We start from the raw sequence: 25,520 nt of genomic DNA, 5'->3' as shown, positions 1-25,520 counted from the left end.
GGTCCTCTCGGTTGCTCTTATGATCCTGTGGATTGACCTCCAATCCAATGCTCTACAGCAACCGTACCACACTGTTATGCAGCCGGCCAGGATGCTCTCAATTGAGCTCTTGTACAAAGTTGACAGGATGGTGACCAGTAGCTTTGCTCACCTCATTCTTCTGAGGAAGTGCAGAAGTTGTTGCACCTTCCTGACAATTGAGGAGATATTGTGTGTCCAGGATAGATCACTTCTTAAGTTGACTTTGAGAAACTTGGTGCACTCCGCTCTCTTCACTATTGAGCTATTAATGTGTGGTGGAGGGAGGATGTCCCTGGTCCACTATCAACTCCTTTGTCGTGTCCACATTGATACTCAGGTTGTTATTCTCGCACCGTATCATGATATTTTTCACCTCTTCTCTGTAGTGCGACTCATCACTGTTGCTGATGAGGCCAACTACTGTCGCATCATTTGCAAACTTGATGACACTGTTGGAGCTGAATCTGGCGATGCTGTTGTGGGTCAGTAGTTTGAACAGGAGCGGGCTGCGCACAAAGCCCTAAGATACACCAGTGCTCAGCTTGATGGTGCTGGATATTCTGCTGCTGACCTGCACCTGGTCAGACTGTGGTCTTTCCATTAGGAGATTCAGAATGCTAATGTGGTAAAGCTCTCTTTATGATATTATCTACCTGTGATACATAATTTTAGGGAATTATGTATCTGTATTCCCTGATCCCTGTCCTTACACACTCCTCTATGCCCTACCACTTATCATGCATTTCATACCTTGATTTGTCATTCCAAAATGTGACACCTCACACTTATCTACATTAAATTCCATCCGCCATTTTGTAGTTCAATTTACAGCTGGTCCAGATCCTGCTGCAAGTCTTGAAAGCCTTCCTCACCAATCTTCTGTCATTTGCAAATTTGCTGATCCAATTTACCCTCATCATCTAGTTCATTGATATTGATGACAAACATGGACCCAGCATCGTTCCTTGAGGCACACCACTAGTCACAGGCCTCCAGTCAGAGAGGCCATCATTCACATCCACTCTCTGGCTTCTCTCATAAAGCCAATATCGAATCCAGTTTACTATCTCACCTTTAATATCAAGTGACTGAACCTTCCTGACTAACCTCCCATGTGGGACCTTGTCAAAGGTCTTACTAAACCCAATGTAGACAACATCCACTGACTTTCTTTCATCAACTTTCCTGGTGACCTCCTCAAAAAACTCTAAGATTTGTTAAACATGACCTACCATGCATAAAGCCATGTTCACTATCCATAATCAGTTCCTGATCATTGAAAAACTTGTATATCTGATCTCTTATAACACCTTCTAAGAGATATGCCTGATCTTAAGTCAGCTGGTATATCTTCCTGTTCCCCAGTTATAGACAACAAGATTGTGGATTTGTGATCAAAGCTCTACATCAAGTGTTTATGAACTTCACTCAAGATAACACATTTCTATGGCTTCATTAATTTTTAGTTGGGATAAGACCTCTTCAATTACCACTCGGTCATGAGTTTCAGGAAGGCTGACCAGGATAAAGTTGTTGTGAGTTGGTCAAGAATACCCTTGTCAAGGATAGAGCATCATTTGTGGAGATTGTCGAAGTGCACCTTTCATCGGATGTTGACGGCCACTCAATGTTTCATAAGTTTATCGCCTTGTCTCACAGTGGGCTCTTTCAGCTGAAAGTGCCATGCATGTCATGGGGATCAGTGAGATGCTGAGCTTCATATGTTCTCTACATTGCTTCTCTGCGTCTTTTCTCTTGAAGAATAGTTTGTATATATACACACACACACACACACAGACAATCATATCACTCTCAATTTTATTTGAAGTGATGATCAGCTTCCTGATTTGTCTCCCTGGGTGGGTTTAGACTTTTTAGCTATTTAGGTTTAACTCCTCTCCCATTCTTGTAGGTTAAAAATAACCATCTAGCATTTAAATGTTAATGGCTTGATAATATTTATTAACTGGTTCAACTAAAGCAGAGTAACCAGTTACTTCACTAATACGCTATCTGTGGTTTGAGAAGTTTAACTGTTTATTTGAGTTTAAATAGTCCAAAAAGTAGTTTCTGTTTATATTATGCAATTTAAGCATGAGAGCAAAAAGCTGAAATTGTATTTTTGAATTTGCAAATCTCAACAATGCATTGAAACCACTGCATTGATTTTTTCAATCTTTATCACGTGAGCATTCAACTGTGAAATTGAAAAAGTGTATGCTATTAAGTGAATGTTACCATTTTTTGAGAGACAAAAAGGTAACCAGTTTAACTATTGGAATATATAATGATAACATCGTAGAAAGCAGTTTAAGTAATAGCTTTTTAAATCTTTAATGTGTGGTTTGAACAGATATATGACAAAGGCTTTATTCTGGTGCTTAAAGATTCTAGAAACGGTCATATTTTTCAAGAAATAAAAAATATTCATTGAAAATAAACTTTTTGTGATGAACGTCTGTGTTGTAAGATGACCAGAATTTTAACATGTGAATGGGAGGTACATTGCAAAAAAACTTTCAGTTCTGGGCCTTGAGCTGAAATTCCAAGAAAAACTATTTGGCTTGCAGTTCAGCCCGGCTCAGAGAACTCAAGACAGCATGTTTTTCTAGTCCTCCAAAGTTCATTCCATTTTGAACACAACACAAGGAAGCAGGAGTAAAAATAGGAAGTATACAAAGCATGCTGGCGACTGCAGTGTGCATCCAATTGCCTGATCGGGGAGAGGGAATTGGCTCTGCAAGGGTATGGCACAAATTGTGCGATCACAGATTCAAACTTCTTGTGAGTCAATTTCATGCAACTAAACTCTTGAATAAATGAGCTTAAATTGATGAAGTGCAGGCCTGGAAGTGTGAGAGAATGATGCCTCATGCACCATATCCATGGTTAATTAACATTTCTGCAAAATAATCTAAACTTCTGTTTCATTGATATAATTTCACCAATTCTCTCTTAGTCTTGATAAAAGGATCAGACTTAAAATGTTGACTATTTCTGCCTGTGGATGATGTCTAACTTGCTGAGTGTCTCCGGCAATACTTTGTTCGCTAAAATTTTGCAGTGTCCAGGCTCTGTCAAGGCTCAAGTGACTTTTTTGTGGATAGCCCATGAAGCGGAGTATTTTGCAAGTTTTGTTTAGGCCTCAGGAGTCAGGTCCCTTGGCTCCCTTCTCAAATGGCCTTTTGAATGCCTATTCAACTGTTTCTAAATGGCAATGTAATCAGAGGCTCTTAAAACAACAGAGATATGGGCCGAATGGAGGAAAAATGGACTCACTTGGTTGGCTTTGACAAATTCATCTGAGGAGTCTGTGAATTAGATTTAAGTAATTGAAAAAAATAGTTGTAGCATAAATTATGGATATAGAATATTTAGGAATATGAATCAAATCAAATAAAAAACAAACTGCACATCTCCCCTTTACTTTCTTATCCAGGTTTGTGGCTGGATTCATCTGAATGGCACAATGCTAAATACAGGTATGCGCCGTTTAACATCAGACCGCATATATGTCTGTTGCATCAACTTCCTGCATACAACACGTGTATCTTATGTTGGTACTGTACTTTCTATCTGCCATGGCTCCCAAATGCAGCAAAACCAATGCTAGAGATAGCAGCAGCGAGAGACAAAGAAGATCTATTGATTTGGATGTGAAACAAAAGGTTATTAAACAATACAAAGGTGGAAAAACAGTGAATGCTATTGCTCGCGATTTAGGCATGTTACACTGGACAATCACGACGATCCTCAAAAACAAAGAAAAAATTCTCCAAGCTGTTAAAGGATTGTCTCCACTGAAAGCTACAAGGCTAACAAAAATGTGAGGGGAAGGAACTATGTCAGATATAGAGAAATTGCTAATAATGTGGATTAAGGACCAAACACAAAAGTGAGTCCCTCTCAGCATGTTGACGATCATTGCTGAGGCACGAAGCTTGTTCCAGATGCTTAAAGAAAAAGCAGGACGAGACGACAATATCATTTACTGCTAGTTCTGGTAGTTCAGGTGCTTCAAACAGCATCGATTGCTGCATAATGTGCAAGAGAGTAGTTGGTGAGTCTGCAAGTGCGGATATGAAGGCAGCATCGGACTTCTCAGCCACAATCGAGCCTGCAGCTGACGTGGACTTTTACCCCCTCCGTGGATCTTCGTCCGCGAAGCCAAGCCAAAGAAGAAAGAAAGAGAAGAATTTGTTGATACCTGAGATAAACTAATTGTAGAGGGAGGTTATTTGCCCCAGCAAATTTTTATTATGGATGAAACCTCATTCAGGAAGTGAATGCCTGAAAAGACATTCATCCATAAGGAGGCCAAGTCAACGCCAGGGTTTAAGGCTTTTAAAGACAGAGTGATGGTGTTGTTACAAGGCAATGTTGCAGGCTAAAAGTTAAAGCCATTTCCTATTTGGCATAGTGAAATCCCCAGGGCTTCCAAGAACATTAACCAACACACCTTATTAGTTTACTACACGAACAATAAAAGTCCTTGGATGACATAAATTCTGTCTCAGGATGCCCTTCTCTAGTGTTATGCCAGTGAAATGGAGTAGTCCTTGGAAGAAGGCATAACTTTCAAGATTTTGCTAACTGTAGACAATGCTTCAGGACTCCCCCCTTTCACTGGTGACTTCCATTCCAACATTTAAGTGGCGTTCCTCCCACCAAACACCACCTCTTTAATCCAGCCAATGGACCAAGGGGTTATTGCAGTGTTCAAGGCCTACTACCCGAGGAGGACCTTTGCTCAGACTGTTGCTGCAACTGATGCAGTTCTGGAAGGAGAACAACATTTTCCACTGCATAAAGAACCCCCTTGCTAGGGCCTGGGATGATGTGACCATAGAGTGCATGAATGGCATATGGAAAAAAATACTGAAGTGGTATGTGCATGACTTTAAGGGATTTGAAAAAGATGATGAGATTGCAAGGATTAATAGAGCTGTTGTCGACATGGTAAACAGCAACCAGAACCTGGACATAGATGGTGAGGACATTGAAGAACTGGAGGTGTTTCCTGAGGAACTAACAAATGAAGAGTTGGTGGAGCTAGAGCAAGAGCGAATAGCTGAAGAAGAGACAAGGGAAAAGGAAGCTGCAGAAGGAGAAGGAGAACAGGTGCGGAAGAGGTTCACTGTTAAGGGATTAGCCAAATTCTTTGCAGATCTTAACAGCTTAGCTTGCTGAAGAGTGCTGAAGAGATGGACCCAAACACTGAATGCTTTTCACTAAAAGAGAGGAATGGTCAGGCAGTGTTTGCTGCATATAAAGAAATTTATGAAGAAAAGCAAACCAGGCAAACAACAGTAGACATTTTCCTGAAGAAGCCAACACCTCCCTAAGAAGAGTCTCAGCCAGGTCCTGCAGGCATTACAGAGTAAAAGTTCATCAATGGAGGTTATTCGACCTGAAACTCTTCCAGTGGAAGACCTTGAGGAAGTTGAGAACAGTGATGTGCATGATCTTTGTGTGATAGAGGTTAAGAAAGTGTTTACATAAAATTTTAAAGAGTGAAAAAATATTAAGCAGTTTAATTTAGTGTAAATTCATTATTCCACTTCACATAACGCCCAATTTCACAGCATGTATCGTGGACATTAAGCAGCGTGCACCTGTATGTCAGCCCTGCCTGGTATAACGCAGAGTGACCAGATGTGAAATCCATCCATTCCCATAAGTCAGGAAACTTCTGCCTCACCATTGAATCCAAGGGAGGCGTTCGAGGTCAGATTGCCATCATCATTTTTTATATCTCCACAAGACAATGGGGTCATCAGAAACATGTTGAGTTGCAAGAACATTCAGACAGAACTATGGTATCTATGAAATTGACATTAATTACACAATATTTTCCAATAATATAAATATACAAGTGCTAGTCAATAATTATGATATTCTTACAACAAATTAAAATTGACCAGAGGAATTATAGTTAACCCAGAAAATGCATGGGTCATAGCCAGAGGATAATAGTATTGTGGGCTCTCAAGTGATTTATAATGTGGAGTTTTTTTGTCATTCTGAAAAAAACTAAGTACTATATGTACAATTCCTCCAAAATCCAACCATTAAACATTTTTGAATATTTTCTAACTGCTTTAACTAATGCGGTCTCTGCATCTGTGCTGCTAAAATATCAACTTTTCATGTTTTTAACAATATTGAAGGACCAAAACATGTGAGTGAAACAACTCAAGATCTAAGATGAATTTCTATTACAACCACTTGAACATCTTCGATGTTAATGGCACCTTTGTGTGTTGTTAATCAAATAAGAAACTGCTGAACATTTCAGTGCGCTGTTCCCGATTAAAAGCTAGACCACGCAAAGCATGGCTCCTAAATTTAATTGCTTAATTTATTAGTTGTGTGCCATATTATTTAATGCATAATTGCACTTAGTGGTCAATCACAACAGATATTAGCTTCCTCATGGCTATCTACAATATAGTGACAAAAATTAGGCAATGGTGTAGCTTAATCTGCTGCTGGGTCGTTATTTTCTTGCAATACATAAATCTTTTCTACTTCTTTCGGATCATTATTTCCAGATACCAACTTATTAGAGATATTCAGAATGCTACTTTGTTTGCTGAAAAGGTTAAGTGAGAGAGTGAAAGAAGGTTGAGAATGAAATGTGAAAATGAAAAACTTTACAATGATGGGTTCAGTCGAAAGTGAATGTGAAAGCACTAATTTCCCTTGTCATTCACAGTCTTCAGAAATCAGCAACATTTTCCATTCCCTCCGGTGAGATGAAGAAACCACCTCAAAATGATCACTAACATTTATTACAGTTGTTTGACATGATTGATAGAGAACTCAAATCATTTCACAGGAATCATACATTACAGCTATTTTAGAATCTCAGCTTTTATTTTTTTAATAATTGAATGATTCCATTACAAGAATGATCTAAAATGTTGAATCATCTTCAGGCAAAGCAAATTGTAAAATATCTACTTATATTTTCAAAATTAGTTACCAGAGACTTTAGAAATATACATATTCAGAATTAATTAATTTCTTTAGTTTTTAAGCATTTGTTGCCATTGGTTGTCAAAATGTATTAACAGCTTAACTGCCTCAGGATGGTTTTCGTGCTTGACGGTTGGGATCTGCTTTAGCAGAGGAATTCTGGGAGAATGTAGATTGCAGGAAATGATGGCAAAGGCTGTGGTAGTGGGGGAGGGTGGGTTAGTGGAAGTAGAGCTTTAAAATTCACGGATGGAATGAATGAGCTTCGATCGTTAAGTGAGTGGGTTCAGGACAGGTTTCAAATGGCTATGGATAGGGTAGATCATCAGGGATATGGTCAGTTCAGGTCCAACTGATGGGGCTTGCATATGACATCTGTAGTGGGGGCGAGTGAGTGGTAGCAAGTGCAGCCACTGTAATTTGTTTTGGATCAGAAAGGACTGAATTGCTCAGAACAGCATGACTGCTCCAAGGAGATAGAAATACCAATCAAAATAATTTAAAGTCAAGATTTTGGGGTAGGTGTAGGGTCAGCAATGCAGTATAATGCTGGTCTATTCAAGACAGCTAAGACAGTATGCAAATTTTACATTGCCAGCCCATTAAATGATTAGAGCATTCAGCCAGATTTAACTGCACTTTTGATTGTTGCCTCACCAGAGAGGCTGCAATTTTTAAAGATAAGATCACTATGGCTTGAGAAAATTGCTTGTAAAACCAATTTGCTCAACCATTCTTGGCTCAAATCAAAAGACAATGGGGCCCACATTTTTTCAGAAAATGTTCTGGAGGACTAAATCATAGATGACCTTGTGTCATTGGGGAATCTTCATGCACATGTTGCATTGGAAGAGAGAGCTGAGGGAATGAATACATATGGTCAGCTATCAAGGACTTGAATGCAATTTTGTGTACAACTTCAGTGATATCACACGCATGCTCAAGGTCCATTCTAAAAACTGCACTACTATATCACTACGTTGAAGTCTCTGTCTCCTACTCTGCATGCTCGTGAGGAGGGGATCACTATCTTGCACACTAAACATACTTCAAGGAGCTCAACATATTATTAATGATTTGCGAGCATGCTAGAAAGAGTATTAGAAACAATTTAGTATCTTTTGTGTCTGATATCTGGCTGCCAGCGAATGTTAATTGTGACAATTTCTACTTTAACAAAGAATATCCCATGTCATTTCACAGAAGCATAATGTAGTAAGGAGTCCACTTTGACTTTGACTGTGAAATTCAGTCTTTATCCTTCTAAAAATGCACATCCTGACTGGACAAGATATTGCCACTTTAACCCTCATCAAGTGGTTTTGTTATGCTTGAAGTCAATCAAACAGAAATGGTGGGTTGCCAATCTGAAAGACCATTTTATCATCTTACTATTCTTTCTATACCACTTCTCCTAAGGATGGCGGAGGGAGGAGGATCAGGAGACGTTTAAATATGTGTTGTAGTCAAAAGCAGAAAATTTACTTCCTTAGCAAAAAAAAAGCAGTTACAGGAAATCTGAATAAAAAAAAGCTAATACTTAGCAAGAAAGGCACCACTTGAAAATAGAGAAAAACAGAGTTAATGTTCCGGGTCAATGACCAGATTGCTGCCTGACCGGCAGAGTATTTCTGATGCTTATTGTTTTTTCATCCAGTTCTTTATGCTCTTAAATTATACTTATAGTGCTCTTAAAAATTGCTTTCTCATATGGCTGATCAAAACAGCCTATACTGTTACAGAAGGAGAATACGAATGCAAAGCATGACCCTAAAAGTCGCTAAAAGCAACTTGTCTTTGATTACTGTCTTTTGAATGTTATCATCATTTTCTGGGATCAAAATGGTCCCTGACAGAAATTATTGGTCCCTTTCTGAAGAAAATTCTGATTAAAACACATATCAACAAGTTAGTTCCTGACAAGTTCTTTCAAAGTATTGGGCAGTTTGATTCACTGAACAATCTCTTGTCATGTTCACTACTGACAGAAGAAATTGACATGAATATTGACATTTAATAGATTCTTGTCGTTATTTTTAATGAGGACACTTTAAATAAGTTGGAGGAGGAACATTTTCCTCTTTTGAAATGAATGATTTTATTATCCCATTTTTTACTAAATATTAAAATCTGTCAATCAACAAGACTGTGGCAAACAGGTTTCCTGTGGGATGATTTTGTGAATTACAAATTAATTAGTGAGAATGACTGAAAAATAGGCAATCACATGCTGTTATAATAAAGCTTCTTTCAACTGTTTGAAAGAACTGAATTGTTATTTAACGGCTAAAAATTGATAATCTATGCATTTGCAATACTTTTAAGTGAGGAAAAAAGTTCCAAAGCTATCTGTTATTAACAGTTCAACTGTAGAGGCTATAGATGTGAGACAAAATTGGAATTAGGAACACCAAATGATTTCAGTAATTTATTAATCTCATTATTTTAATAACATTACAGTATTTTGTTTTGCATTTATTTAATTAGTGTGATATTTTAAAACTATTTTTCAAGTAGGAAAATAATAAAAGGTCTAAATATTATTTTAATATTCTAATATTCACTTAACCTACCAAAATATATATTATTGTAAGTGGGAATGAAATTATTACTGAAACAGTTTGAAATGTTTGTGCTTTGGGCATGGTATAGATGTGAAACCGTGCATCTTGGCGCCTCACAGTTCGGCGGGCAGCAACCTCCTTTGAAGAAGACTGCAGAGCCCACCTCACTGACAAAAGACAAAGGAGGAAAAACCCAACACCCAACCCCAACCAACCAATTTTCCCTTGCAACCGCTGCAACCGTGTCTGCCTGTCCCGCATCGGACTTGTCAGCCACAAACGAGCCTGCAGCTGACGTGGACATTACCCCTCCATAAATCTTCATCCGCGAAGCCAAGCCAAAGAAAGAAAGATGTGAAGTAGTAACAGAGATCCATTGATGAATTAGTTGACTAATACATTTACATCAGGGCCTTAATTACTTTATTAAATGTGACATCAAAGGAACTTAATGTGACTTTTTTTTAATGAACATCCTGTCTTCTAGGAAACTCACCACGTTATATCACCTTTCATCTGCTATGTTGCAGGTATCTTAAGTTTGGCAAGCATAGTACACTCAAACAAAAGGGAATTAACTTATTTTCATTCATAAAATATGAGCAAAAAAATGTTGAAAATACGCATCCAGTCAGCCAGCATCTGTGGAGAGAAAGACATCTTTGGATAAATTCATAAGCTATTGTGACCAATAACTAAGAAATGATGGAAATTCAGATCAGTGTGTCTACATTTAAATTTAATGCACAGACTACTCAGTCATCAGAAACCAGTCTATTTATTCAGTTATTCACTTGTGTAGTTGGAAATTAGGATGTGTAAAGGGAGCATATTAGTGATAGATGAAGGAAAAAAATCTGTAGGTTAAATTTAGAGTGGATAATTAGAAAGAAATGGCAGAATAAGAGGACAGGTAGTTCTACAGCCTTCATCTGCATCTCAACAGATGAATGGCAAAAATGATTGGGAATGAAAAGAGAGGAGGAGGATGTTGTGCACGAATGCTAGATGATGATGCATTCTTCTGTCCACCATTCTAACAGATTTGTAATAAGGTCCAATAAGTGTTTCAGTTATTTAGGGTCTGATATAGACTATAATTCAAAGTTTCTGATAATTTAATTTTTGGCTTGTTTACTTAAATGTATGGAAAAATCAAATCTTTTGCCCCTCCCCCAAATGTTGACATATACTATAGTTGCTTTATTGGATCAATAAGTAATACTGATAAATTAGTTTATGGATATTATTAAATCATTACAAAACATCTGAATCAAACATCACTCCTAAGAATCTTGTCATTCACAGTTTTTAAAGATTCAGTTCTCGCTTTATTAACGCTTTGAATTGTTTATCATTAACTTACTAATGTTAACTTTGTTGACCACAAAACGAGTAATAACTGCTCAGTGTTCGAGAAACATCAAAAGAGCAAAGATAATCACATCTTTTTTTTTGCACAAGTAATCATTTTCTTAAATCCTTCTACCATGGGGTTTTCACCTCTATAGCCAAAAAGTGCGAAGAGATTATTGAATCACACAACACATGGACTTCTTTGTTTCTATCACTGATTCCCCAATGTGGTTCAATCACAGAAAATAAAGAATGGAAATAGCCTCTAGGAGTATGACTCATCCATCATTAGCTCTGCTATGGAGGCCACAAATGTGGACTTCCATGGTTCCATGCTTCTATTCTCTTGAATTGAGATGAACAAATTTCAAATTCAAGAGGTTTAGGCAAAAATATTAATTGTTTTTAACTTCTCAACTTTTGTATCCTCAGGGCCCTACTATAAACTCTTTGAATAGTACATTTGAAAAAAATGTTGAACTTTCATGCTTGCTTTGTGTGCTTCCATGAACATAATTATTCATGCATTGAGTAATAGTTTCTTAATTCACTTGCCTGAGTAAATCAGGTTACACGATATTCCTTTAAATTTAACTATTAAAAAAAATTATTTATAGCACATTAGAAGCTGATTCCAGCCATTTTAACCCCTTGCCACCAATTACATCCAAATTAACCTACAATCCTGTATGTTTTGAAGGGTAGGTGGATACTAGAGCAACCATAGAAAACCCACAAGATACTGGGAAATATATATAAACTCCTTACAGACACAGCTGAATTCGATCCTAGATCGTTGGCACTGTAATATTGCCACACAGACTGCTAAGCTAAGCTAAGCGTGCCGCCCATTAAATCTCCATTATGTTCATCAGAAAAGTTGTACAAAGAATTTATTCAGTTGGGTAAATCACAAATTAAGTGTAATTTGGGGTTTATTAACTCTGAAATTAGTTACATTTCTTTTCATTTAATTATTAAACACTAACATTAAAAACAATAAATGAAAATCTCTCTTCCCCCCAAAAATAATATTTCTAAATTAAAAATGTGTTGAATTCATCAATTGTTACATGTATTAGCAATCTCTTTATTAAAATCAAATTTAACTATCACAACCTGCAGGGAAAGTGTTCATGTATGAATTGTTTCAATACTTTCATTCAGATAGTCAGGAAATCTGAAATATATCATTATGTTCTTCATTTCTTGTTGAAAATACTACAGAAGATGGTTCAGTGCTTTCAGTTTTTCCATTACTTTCAACCAAACCCTTTTTATTACTCGTTTTAGTAAAACACATTAAAATCAAATATCTCCTGTAGCAAAACGATTCAAGCCCCTGGAACTCAAATAATTTTCTAATAAAAAATGCATGAGACAAATAAATGCACTTTATGTTCCACAAGAAAAGACAGTTTCAACAGCCTAATGCACAGAGAAAATTCATTTTATCAGTCATCCATTTCATTCTTGGCTGCTGCTACAAGCACTCTACTGTTGCTAGGTAACCATAATTCATAGTAGCTCTTAATGGATACTCTGCTACCACTGAGAACATTTAGGTGAAGAGAATAAATGCCTTGGGTGAATCTTGGAATCTTTCATTATGCATGTCATTCTATTTTTGTAATGCTATAATGCTGCAATGTTTCTACGGCAGAAAACTGAGTTGTAGTAATTGCATATTTCACTGTAATATGTTTTGTAAGCAGAGCAGCACGCAGTTGTCTAAAATGAGCTATTACAAACATGATTGAAATTGACCTTTTCTGCTCTTGAAGCCAGCAAATAAACCCACAGCTGTCTTGCCATAAGCAACACAAAGAAACAAACTGGCTCAGTTTTTTTTTACTGTAGATATATTCAAATTCAAAAGACAAAAAAACATAAAAGATTCACAATTTCTATTAAGTATATTTTTTAAAATTTGCTAAGCTTAAAATATATGAAAATATTGAAAACTGCAATTAGAATTGTTAGAGGGTTTATTGTTCAGTTAATAATAATGGTTATATTGCAATGCAAAAACAAATTTAAACGTTTTGATGCTCATTAATACTTACAACTGAGGAAAACTGGTTTATTTTAAAGCTAGTTATGTATTTTGGTGTTGTTTTATTATAATATGTTGAGATTTTAAAAAATTGTATAAACATCATTCACAAAATGGCACAGATGTCCTAATGAGAATTTTAGCAATGTTTACTTATCACTGCATGTTTTTCATCAATTGTTGCACTAATTGTATGTCATGAGACAGTTTACACATTTTAATTACACAATGTTTATCTTTAGTCAAAAGAGACAACAATGTGAATGCTTTCCAAATCTTTCTTGTTGAGTGCCAGTGAGTTGTATCACAACCAGAGCTGGATGTAGTCTTCACCAGACATTCCAGTGGGGGTTCATTTGATAATGAACACAAGTCAGAGGCCTGACTTACTTTCCCATACTTGGACCAAGGGGTGAAGTGAATTGTGGAACTCCTGCAATTGCCTGGGGCTCAGGCTAACTAATTGAAGACTCAATAGAAACTAAAATGTGACCTTAATTCTATACACCTAGAGTGTGTGTGAGAGTGAGAGAGAGAGATTTGTTGCATATATTCTCAGTAGCAGTAAATCTTTCATAATAGACCAGCTATTTTCTAGAAAACTCAAGAAAGGAATATTTTTGATTAACTTTATCATTTTTTATTAAAATGCAGAATAGTAATTGTAATTTAAACAGTTGCATCACCTTATATTTTCAAATATAATAAGCTTACTTAAGTATCAGAATATGATGGAAATTGCTTTTCAAACTGACAGATTCCTGTGGCTGTGAGAAATCCCCAGAAATGCAAGTGATCCTTAAAAAGGCACGATGGCCTAGATAATACATTCATATGCAATATTGCCATGCGCCCATAGAAGCCATCAGTCCAACAATATGTAACGACATGTACATGGACATTCTAACCCGGTTTGTACGTTTTTTAAGAGTAAGTATTGGTATCCGGTCCTTGATCACCAATCTTCCTGACATCATGACAAATATGGAAGTTCTGCTTTGGTTTTGATCTGAATAAACTGCCTGTATGTAATTAACATTTTGCACCATGTACATTGGGATGCAGTCAACAGTACTATTACAAATTTCATGCTGAAAAAGTTTCAATGCAGTATGAGAGATATGTTATTGTGTTTGATACACTGTCTTCCCCTTCATCCCTGTGCAGCACTTGTGATGCCCAATTGCATTGTGTCATATTGCAATATATCTCCCATTCTTAACACTTAGGTTTCTTGCAATCCTCTCCTACGTGTCCTGTGCTAGTTTAAATCAAGGAAAAGGTTACACATTAAAAACAATGAATGTTATGATTGATTATTGAAAATTAGTATTGATAGCCACAACGTTCAAGGGACTGAATGTCCTCAATTACAAATGCTGATTCTTTAATTTTGCAAGCTTGATTATCTGAATGTAAATATGTACATCTTACATCTTAATAAAGCACTGAATTACTCTCTACTAGTTTCAATACAGACTATGGAAAGGGTACTGATGTAGAAGGGCTAGGAAGAATAAGGTTTGATTGGCTGAGTTCTTGTCTTGCATATGATTTCTCTTAAGTTTGTACATTAACCAATTATAACTATCTGTATTTAACGTACAAAATAATGCACAAGGAGCCATAGTTAGACTGCAAGATCATAGGAGCAGAATTGGACCATTTAGCCCATCAAGTCTACTCAGCCATTCAAATCATGGCTGATGAATTTTTCCTTTCAACCCATTCTCTTGCCTTCTCCCTATAACTTTTAACATTCTTACTCATCAAGAACAAATCAGCCTCCGCTTTAAATCTCCCCAATAATTTGGTTTCCACAGCTGTCTGTGGCAACAAATTTCACAGATTCTCCACCCTCTGGCTGAAGAAATTTCTCCTCATCTCCATTCTAAAGTTAAAGTTAGATCGGAGCAATTTACTGAACATTATTCAGTAGTATCCATTTTTTTGGCATTATTTTACAGTTTTCATTTCTTCATCTTTAACTTTTGGGTTTTAATTCATTCAGCAATGTTGATTACTGAAATAAACAAACAAATTTGAAACTGGCACAGTATGTTTAAAGAGGTTAATATTCTGAAAAACTGTCTTGGTATCTGAAATTTACTTGGATATACACTTTTTTACTTAATCTTTTCCATTTTCCTGGACAATGTTGAACAATTTATTGATTTGTTTTATTTTCAAATAAGAGATGTTTAGATCCTGCCTGCTAAAATGACTTCCTTGAATATTTTGCAGGTCCTCTTCTCAGATATAAACCTTTAAGAAAAATGCAGTCATCGTTCATTTGAATACATGGATGTTTTTCAGAAAAGATCTAAAGAAGCATTTCTCTTTAGACTCCTGTGACATGGTGAACAAATACTGATGTGACAGTTGTCAAAATGATTTTATCATTGACCATGTGTAAAAACAGACCAGCCTACACAATAGTTAGGCACAATGAATGCATGCTGAAAAAAAGTATTTGGTATCAATCCCTTGACGATTTATGCCTTTAATGGCTACCATTACAAATTGGCAAAGTTTCTCTTTGTTAGATAAGTTGCAGATAATATACACAGGGCCAGATTGATAATACAAGTCTCGTCCAACTGCCATTCATGTGAAATCTGTTTTATTTTAGAAGTGCATAAGTAGATATTGATATTTTGGTCACATACACAAAGAAGCAAGTACTAGAATTTATTAATATCTTAAGTTTCTGTTAACAAACAATCTGCTGGAGGAACTCAGCAGGTCAAGTAGCATCAGCATCAGTGGGAGAAAAAAAATGGTCAACATTTTGGTCTGGAGCCCTTCATGAGGGAATCTTGATGAGGGTACCAGCCCATGTTGTTGACCACCTGAGTTCCTCCTGCAGATTTGTTTGTTGCTTCAGCTTCTACCATCTGCAGTCTCCTGTGTGCCTTATGTTTCTCTTTAGTTTTCTACCAAACAACATGGAAAGATTGGGAAACAGTAAATAACTACAGTTTCTGAAATGATAAAATTATAGGATTGTTATGAAACAAGAGGCCATTTGGTCCTTTTAGTGCATGCTGGCTACCAGTTGGGCTATCCTGTCTGCCCCATTCCACGGTTGCTCTATCCAGACTTGCATGTTCATAAAATGTCTTTTTAAAATCCCTGATCAACTCTGACTCCATTATTACAGGGAATGAGTTCCAGATCATAATGATTCATGTTTTTTTTTTAAAGAAATAGCTTCACATCCCCCGTACCCTAAAACCTAAACTATGATTATGAAATTTTTAAAAAAATCTGAAGATATTGGAAATCTGAAATAAAAAGAGAAAATATGGAAATCACTCAACAGGATAGACAGCATTTGTGGGAAGAAAAACAGTCAATGTTTCAGGTTTGGGACCCATCATCAAAACTGGGAAAGAGAGAAACAAGTGAGATGAGATAGAAAGGGAGGGGAGGGAAGAGGGAATGGCTGGAAAAAGGGAATTTCTCAGATAGGATTATACTAGATGACTAAATGTGGCAGTTAATTGCTCCTTAACAAGGACAAACTACTTCCCTCAGAGGGTTCTACATCTTTGCAATTTTCTGTCCTGGATGGCTCTGGAACACAGTCTTTGATTACATTTGAAGCAACAGATTTCTGGATATTAGGGGTGTCAAGTGAAATCAGCATCAGGGCTGAAAATGGTGGTGAGGTAGAAGATTAGCCATGACTTGAATGAATGAGTCCAAAAGTCCTAATTCTATTATTTCTGATATTTGTATATTCTCTGGTTTATGCAGTGTTACCAACCAAAGTCAAACATTCTACTTCAATAGAGCATCTAGATCTATCAGGCAGAATGGGGATATTCTTTGGAAACTGATCAGACTCCTTTATTTAAAAAATGGATGCAGAATTTCCCTCAACTCTTCCCTGGACAGACAGTGCAGTATTCGATTGTGAAACTCACCCCCAAACCCCATGAGGAAGGAGGAAAGAGAATAATTTGTCCATCTTAATTTCTCTTTCTTTAAGATCTTTTTAGCTTCACCTAAGCTTCTACTGGTATTTCAAGATAGAGTCTGTCTGACTACATTTCTAACTCTGTATAGTGGGGAAACTGCTAGATCTCAGCTGAAGAGAAAAAGCAATTCTGCTTTATTACTCTTGCTCATTTGGAGATGAGGTGCAAACATTGAAATTTCCAACTCTCAGTGGTCTGGAATGGTTCGGAGGATGGCTTCTAATCAGCGTAGATAGTGCGGCGGTATCAGTTGGCAGGTGTAGTTAAACATATAGCACAGTAACAGGCTCTTCCAGTCTTTGAGCTCTTGCCACCCAAATACCCAAATCTCAAAATGAGTTTATTCAGTTCGCATTAGTAGTGGCCAGTAAATGCATTGCAATGACGTGGAAAATTATGTTTGGTGTTTTCATTCTGCCGCCACGAATTGAGATGATTTTTCTCTCCCTCAGTCGAGGGAGTTTTGGGGGGGGGATTATGGGGAGGGGGGGTGGAATATAGTTTTTTTTGGGAGGTTGGTTTCTTTTGTTTACTATGTATTTTATATATTCATAAATAAAGTTTAAAAGTTAATTTACCAAGATGTGCTGTGGTGTATGTAATAGAGTTATGTTTAGGTTCATTCATTTGGAGTGTTGAAAGCATAACATCCACATGGAAGGCTGCAAAGCAGATCCATAGGGCATCCTATTAATGCTATGTCAGAGAGTCTTGGCTGGCCGGTATTGAGAGATTGGGGAGTTCCACCATCACGATCCAGAGCTGGTACTGATGGTTAGCAATTTTAGTGAGTTTTGTTTCTTGTGTCCTAAAACAAAAGTTATTCCTGGAGATCCCACAAAAATATTTTGGCACAGCCTGCTTCATGATACATCAAAACCACTTGGCTCCATGAAACATTGGCTCACACTTATGCATGTTACACTGGTCCACCCTGCACTGTGATACATTTCCTATCCATTTCCTACCTTCTGGAATTCCATTCCATTTGCCAGTCAGCTAGCAGCCGGTATAAGGGATAAATGTATTATGGAGAATCCTCCTGCCCTGATCTCAATTAACTGACAACTGCTGACAACTAAAATGTTCTTTTTGTCATGTTCCTCAATGCCTTACTTTAAATGTAGTCACTGACGATCACAGCAAATGTGTCATCCATCTTGGATACAGAGAGCTCTCACAAACAGCCATGTGATTATTTTATTTTAGAAATGCTGAATGTGGGATGATTATTCACCAAGAGACTGTTGAAACATCTATTTTTTTCAAAATATGGTCATTCGAACTTTTAGGCCCAATTGATATAACAAAAGAAAAGCACTACCAATGGCAATGTATTCATCAGCCCTGCCCTGAAATGTTCATCTAGAATTTTGTGCTCTGTTTTCCTGAGCTTTGATCCCAGAAACTTCTGACAGAGATAATGATACTCCCAGTGAAGCTGCAGCTCACCATCTAATGATCTAGGCAAGACGTCAGACAAAAGCAGAACATAAATTAGGATCAGGTAAAGGCCACAAACCATCAAAGCTGCTCTGTCGTTTTATAATCTGATTTTAACCTCTTCTCTGCATTCCTGCCTTGCATCAATGGACTTTCACTTACCTTGCTCAAGAGACTAGTGACTTTTTCCTCAAGTATTTTCAGACTCTGTTTCATTACAAGGAAGAGAATTCCAAAAACTCACAATCTTCTGAGAGTGAAAATAAAATGATCCCATCTCAGTCTGAAATGGGTGATCCCTTATTCTTAAACAGTCATTGAGTTATACACCATAGAAACAGGCCTTTTGGATTATCATCAATACAATCATGGTAGTGGGTTGTATAAAGGAAGTAAATGAGTCAGCGTACAGGAGGGAAATTGAAAACCTGGCTGAATGGTGCACCAACAACAACCTTGGACTCAATGTCACCAAAAATAAGGAGCTGATTGTGGATTTCAGGAAAGGAGAGCCAGAGGGATAAAATCCAGTGATCATTGGGGGATCCGATTTAAGTTCTTGGGAGGCACTATCTCAGAGGATCTTTCCTGGACACAACATACTAATGGCATTGTGAAGAAAGCACATCATTACCTCTACTTCCTCAGGAATTTGCGCAGGTTTAGTTTGACACCAAAAACCCTGGCAAATTTTGACAGAAGTATGGTGGAAAGTGTGCTGACCAGCTGCATCACAGTCTGGCATGGGAGCACCAATACCCCTGAGCATAAATCCCTCCAAAAGGTAGTGGACACAGCCCAGGACATCACAAGCAAAACCCTCTCCACTACTGAGTACATCTACAGGGAACACAGCCGTCAGAGAGCACAGCATTCATCAAAGACCCACACACTACCCAGCACATGTTCTGTTCTCATTGCTGCCATCACGAAAGAGGTAGAGGTGCCACAGACTCGTACCACCAGGTTCAGGAACAGCTGCTACCCCTCTACCATCAAAATCTTCAATGACAGTCAATTAGTGACTCATTTAAGGACTCTTACTTGTGCACTTTATTGATCTTCTTTGTCCTCTCTGCACTACACAGTCAGTTTGTTTACATTTGTTATCTGTTTACATTTCTTTTATTTGTTTACATTGTGAACAGTTTTTTTTGCGCTACCAATTAATGGTAATTCTGCCGTGTAGGAAAAAGGAATCTCAGGGTTGTATGTGATGTCATGTATGTACTCTGACAATAAATCGGAAATCTGATCTTATGATGCCAATCCCATTTTATTATCCTCACTGTCTTCAGATTCTACCACTCATCTTCACACCAGGGGAAATTTTACTGTGCTCAATGAAGTTACCAACTCAAAGGGCTTTGGGATGTGGCAGGGTGCCAAATTACTGAGAGGAAACACACACAGTCATGGGCAGAAGGTCCCAACATCACTAGAGATCAGAATTGAACCTGAGCCACTGAATCTGTTGTTTTCAATTGTTTGAGTCTCTAAACGTGGCCTAAATCTAAGCAAAGGAAAATTGTAGTTATACATACTGTAATTTTGCACCCCAATTCATATCACTTGTGATTATTCTCCACATCTCAGGTGGTTCCATATTAAATGATTACTGTTGCTAAGCACGGAGAAGATGTATTAATTCACCTTTAATTATTTGGAATCATTCATTGTTTTGTGAGTTGTGATTTTTTTAAAACTTAGAAATTACTGAAGGTAGGTCAGAAAAGTAGTTATTACATTTAAGGGCAAATAGACATAAATTTGATAATATCCTTCAGAAGGTCATGAAGTTATTGACAAATTTAGAAAATTATGAATATATCAAAATTGGATGTAATTACCGAATACTGTTGTAAATGTTAGAGACAAATTGCCAATTACTTGGGGGACCAATGGCAAAGCTACATGATTAGAAAAATAATAAATTAAATACCTACCACAGAAAGGCAGTTTGAAAGCAGAGCTCCATCTTGACTTAACATATTAGAGACTGTTATTGCTGGAAGATTCATGTTCTGTGGGTTGAATTGAAGAATCCCATTCTGGGGCACTGAATGGCAGATTGAGTGGTAGCCAGAATCTGTGTCAGTCAGGTGAAGGAGTGAATGGTCCGGCATTGAAGGAGGAGTAATTGGAGGGATATCAAAATCTTCATCTCCAATGTTTGGGACAGGATATGACTGTGAAAAGAAGCAGCAATTTTTATATGTTAATAATGATTGTAAATTTTAAAAAAATATGGATCCCTCAGACAATTTCAATATTCTCCATAAATTTGACTGAGAGATAAATGGATCTCATTATGAAATTTCTAGCCACCAGTTACAATAATTGCTATCAGGCAGAATTTATCATTTTAATTTGGGGAATATTGTAAAAGCACTCAATCAGGCATAATAAAGGAGTGAACTATGCATATGATGAATCAAATGCAACTGATCTGTAGGTCAATGTTCTGAACTCCAGATTTAATTTATTCAAATAGCAAGAAAACTGAAATTCTAATTGGAAACATGCAAGTTATGTTTCTAATCTAATGCAGTTTGTTTAAAAAAATGAAAATTAAATTAAAGATTTAAATATGCCTTAAAGCTGCCATTGGCACTAAAACAAAATAAGCAGCGCAAAAATAAAGGCCAAGGTGTGTATAATGCAAATCAATGTCACAATGTTTGGCAATGAGTGCACCATCTTTTAGGATTATACATTATTGTCTTCTTCCTTGCCAGTCCCTTGGGATTAAGGATGAGTGTTTCTAATCAAGTTCATTGGGCGCTGACGTGACTGATGAAGCCAATGTGAAACCCGCAGACCTTATCACAGATGAGGTGGGGGGGCAGGTGGATAGTTTTGTGAGGTGGTGTGCTCCTTCTGCTGTTATTAATTCAGATGATGGTGACACCAATAGAGTTCAGCGGACAATGAAATTCCTGGTACAAACAAGAATACCCATTCAGAAGCAAATAGTTTGGATATCAGGATAGTCAAATTTAAGTTTATTTGCTACAAAATACCCATTACAGTGAGGTTTCTTCTGCAAACTGGTTATCACTAACATTCATATAGCCATCTAAAGTGCACTATTTAAGGAATATAAAATTACAATGAAAAGTAAGATTAATTAACATTCACTTTACATCAGATGAGGATCCACAGAAATTATACTACATCAGATGGCACAATAAGCAATTTTCTGTTGGCCACATGAGTACTATTACCTTCGTTCATATGTGATTAGGAGTGTACAAGTATATGACCAGCAGGACAATTGCCACTCTTTCACTTGAATTTGGAGATCTGGATGAAAGAGGCTGAGTTATGAAATGAATGGGGTAAACTTGGGTTCTTTTCCCTGAAGATGATGTGGTATGTGGGCGATATGTGAGAAAAATGTACTAAATTTAACAGCACAAGGGAGAGATAGTGAACAGATTATAATTCTGAGAAAAGTCTTGTGTTAATGTTGTGCGTTAGAAGCAGTTATGCTGTTCAGAACAAACAAGTGCAAAATATTTTACCTTAAACATTGCAATGAATATCTCAATACTGAACATTGTTGATGTGTCCAAGGTACACTTTGCCCTCATTTGAAATAAATATCCCAAAGGAATATAATGCCAGAGGTCAGGGGTAAAGGTCATCTCCACGTCGATCTGGTTCAATTTCTTCCATCTTCTCTTTACTTACTTTCTCCATCTCTATAGTTACTCTCGTTCTTACTTCACTAGATTCAATGTCCATCTTCAAGGTGAAGAAAAATGGTGGCACTGCTGGAGCTACTGTAAGGCCCCTCTGCCGTTGGTGCAGATCCAGGAAAGCAGAGAGCAGAGTCACAGCGCTGCTCCGCAGGGTCCAACTACACAGCACCCATGCCAACATTTCTGTACAGGCTTTAAACGGCCTGTTAAAGGGGTCAACAGTTTTTTTTAACCCTGCAATCACACTGGTGCCTATGCTGGTTAGGGGCACAGACTCCAGGGGTGCAACGGATTAGTGCAGGGCACCAGAAATAGGAAGAACCCCCCCCTCCGTTGAGAAGGAGAACACAGGAGACGACCCTACATGGCGTTGACCATGGCAGTGAACCAGCAAGGGGCTTAACGACTGATGACTTACAGTCCAAAGTCCCTTATGGGCTGTGGCTGTTGGAGACTGACTCGTGGGAACCAGGTATCGAAACTGGATTCGAGAGGTTGTGGGGGTAAGAAGGGCTCCTGAAATGCCTTGGGTGCTGAAGGGTTGCTGATCAAATTGGAGGTTTGGATCTGGAGCTTGGTTGCTGATGGTTTGTACTGGAGTCTGTGCAGATCCAGGGGCTGTGAGAGTGTTAGAGGCAAATCCAGGGCCACTCAGTGTCTCTGAAGGGACTCTCTTTTGCTTCTCTTTCTCCTATTGTTAGAGGAACCAGGCATTCTCATGGTGACTCTTTGTTTGCCTTACAGCAGATAGAAGTTGCAGTATATCATGTGTATTACATTTTTTATTGCATTATTATGTGGTAATAAAAGGAACCTTTGAGTAAAACATGAAAGTCTGCAGACATGATGATTGAAATAAAAACACCACGATGGAGAAACTCAGCAGGTCAAACAGTGAACTTTATATAGTACCCCCCCCCCCCACTATTTTTTTGAGGTGCCTGCCTACATTTTGCTCATACCTGATGAAGGGCTCAAGCCCAAAACATTGGTTATGTATCATTATCTTTGCTATATAAAGGACATTGTTTGACCTGCTGAGTTTCTCCAGCCTTGTGTTTTTAAAGGAACCTTTGGAACTAATACAGCATCAGTGACCTGGGTTCGAATCTGGTGCTGTCTTTACGGAGTTTGTATGGGTTTATTCTAGGCATTCCAGTTTCCTCTGGAGACGTATAGGTTAATTGGTCACATAGGTGGCATAGGTTTATGGGCCAGAAGGGTATGTTACCATACAGTATCTCTAAATTAAATTAAAGCTAAATTTAACATCATGCTCATCTCCTGTGGCTCTACATTTATCCATAAGGCAACATATTCTCTCCCTTTTGTTCCTAATATACTAACAGAATATTTTACATTTCTCCTCTCCCTTATCTTCCAGGGATATCTCATGTCAGCTTTTGCCCTTTTAACTTCCTTCTTATGTGTACTCCTACATCCCTTATGCTCCTCAAGGGACTGGATTGATTCCAGATACCTCCACCTCTGGTGCCAAGTCATTCCAGGAAATTTTTCAAACTGCAAATGGGACATAGCACATTATCTATGTGATCAAGTTGATGTACTGATCATCACAGGTATTATGTTTTAAAATTGGATCTTTAAGGGGACTGCATGGAAACAATGATATGCTCAAAATAGGCTGGTAGTAGAGCTGAAAGTGCATGCAAATAGTTTGCAACCAGTTAACTAAAAAGCAGAAGCAAGGGAAGGAAATCTGAACACATTCAAGCCTGCAGAGCCATGAGATATCTTCATAGAATTAGAAATGGTTAATGAGAATGTTCCAAAGTGTACATTATGAGAAAGGCATTGGCACTTAAAATAGATTAAAGCAAAACATATTGGATTTCGTAAGAAAATGGAGTGAACTGTTGAAGAAATTAGATTCTTTTTCTTGTCTCAAATAATGGCTCTCTGTTCTGTTAAATATTCAATGAAATCAAAAAATGGGCCTGCTCAGGGCGGTGGCTCAACATGGGATCAATGGCCATCTTCATTACCCATATTCCCCCACACAGCTGGAACCGATCTGTCTGTACCAGCAACAGGTAAACACACATTGCTGTCGTTACCTGCCTTCTATCTGTAACTATGTACCCAATTGTCATTATAGCTTTAATTCCAACAATTGTAATCATAATGCAGGTAAGTATAAATAACCCATACAATTCTGGAAATTTTATTTTCTGTTCAAATACAGTTGCATGGTGGTGGGATGTAGGAGTACTGGAAAACTAGATAAAAAAAATAATTTATTTATAAACTTTCAAACTCAAACTAAAATAGTTACCAGTAATCAATCAGAAATTACTGTTATCAATTATATACAAAATTTGCCATTGAGTTCAAGTCATTGTTCCTCCCCCACCCCCCTCCCCCCCCCACACTCAACAAACTACAGTTTCACACAACATTCAAGTCACCCACAACAAAGGTAGGGAACACATTAGGGATTTGTCACGGCCTGATAGCTGATACCTGGGCTGGTACATTTTTCTTGACTTTATTGGGATAGAATGGACTCCCTGCCCCTCCCTCAGTAGAAAGATAGATGGGGGAGGCAGAGCAGCAAGATATGCACATAACTGTGTTCCTATAAAATTTAAAAATCGTTGCCAAATTATTATAAAAATGTTATATTTTTTCCTTAAATTATAGGTAATTTTCTCCAGGGGAACACAGCTTTGCATTTCTCTATTTCAGCGCGCAATGCCCAAGTGGGAATTAGATTTCTAGGTAGCCGCTATGCACTTCCTGACCACTGCCAATGTGATCATTACAAATTGGATTTGGAATTTGGTCAGCTTCATCTTAATCCTTATGTCTATCATATTTCCCAATAGGAACAGCTCTGGGTCCTGTGGGAATTATTTACCTATGATTTCTTTTTCTAGGACTTGGACCAGTTCCATCCAGAAGCATCTCACCTTGGTAAATGTCAAGGTTACGTGCACAAAGGTTCCTGTCGCAATGCCACATCTAAAACATTGGTCTGAAATTTCTGGTTTAACTTTATTCAATTTTTGCTGTGTCAAATATAGCTGGTGGAGAAAGTTGTACTGCACCAGCCTATATTGTGCATTAATAATAGCCGTTATGCTGTTCTGACACAGATCTGACCAGCACTGCTCATCAAACGTTGTTCTAAGTCCGACTCCCACCTTTGCCTTGATTTGTGAAGGCCCAGTTTAGGGCCTTCTGCTTGGAGTAAGAAATACATCACCGAGATGAACTTTCCTGTGCTCCCCTTTCGAATCAGGGACTCCATGTTACTGCACTTCAATAAGGTCATGGATGGATCTAATTTGTCCCTTAAAAAAAATTTTATCTGAAGGTAGCAGAGAAACGTCTTATTTAGACCCTACATATTAATTAATTGTGTTCCATATAAAAAAATTAT

General features: G+C 37.6%; 1 protein-coding gene across 8 annotated transcripts in view; it reads right to left on the bottom strand.

The window, feature by feature from the left end:
• Window positions 1-25,520, bottom strand: part of tox (thymocyte selection-associated high mobility group box) — a 271,769-nt gene that overhangs the window by 49,182 nt on the left and 197,067 nt on the right. For all 8 annotated transcript variants that reach the window (XM_069921429.1, XM_069921430.1, XM_069921425.1 and 5 more), the window contains one exon: window positions 20,354-20,596. In XM_069921429.1, the coding sequence (XP_069777530.1) occupies window positions 20,354-20,596 (243 nt within the window). The remainder of the gene's footprint in view (window positions 1-20,353; window positions 20,597-25,520) is intronic.

Source organism: Narcine bancroftii, chromosome 2 (assembly GCF_036971445.1).
Source record: "Narcine bancroftii isolate sNarBan1 chromosome 2, sNarBan1.hap1, whole genome shotgun sequence".
Lineage (NCBI taxonomy): Eukaryota > Metazoa > Chordata > Chondrichthyes > Torpediniformes > Narcinidae > Narcine > Narcine bancroftii.
This window is presented reverse-complemented; position numbering and strand designations above follow the sequence as displayed.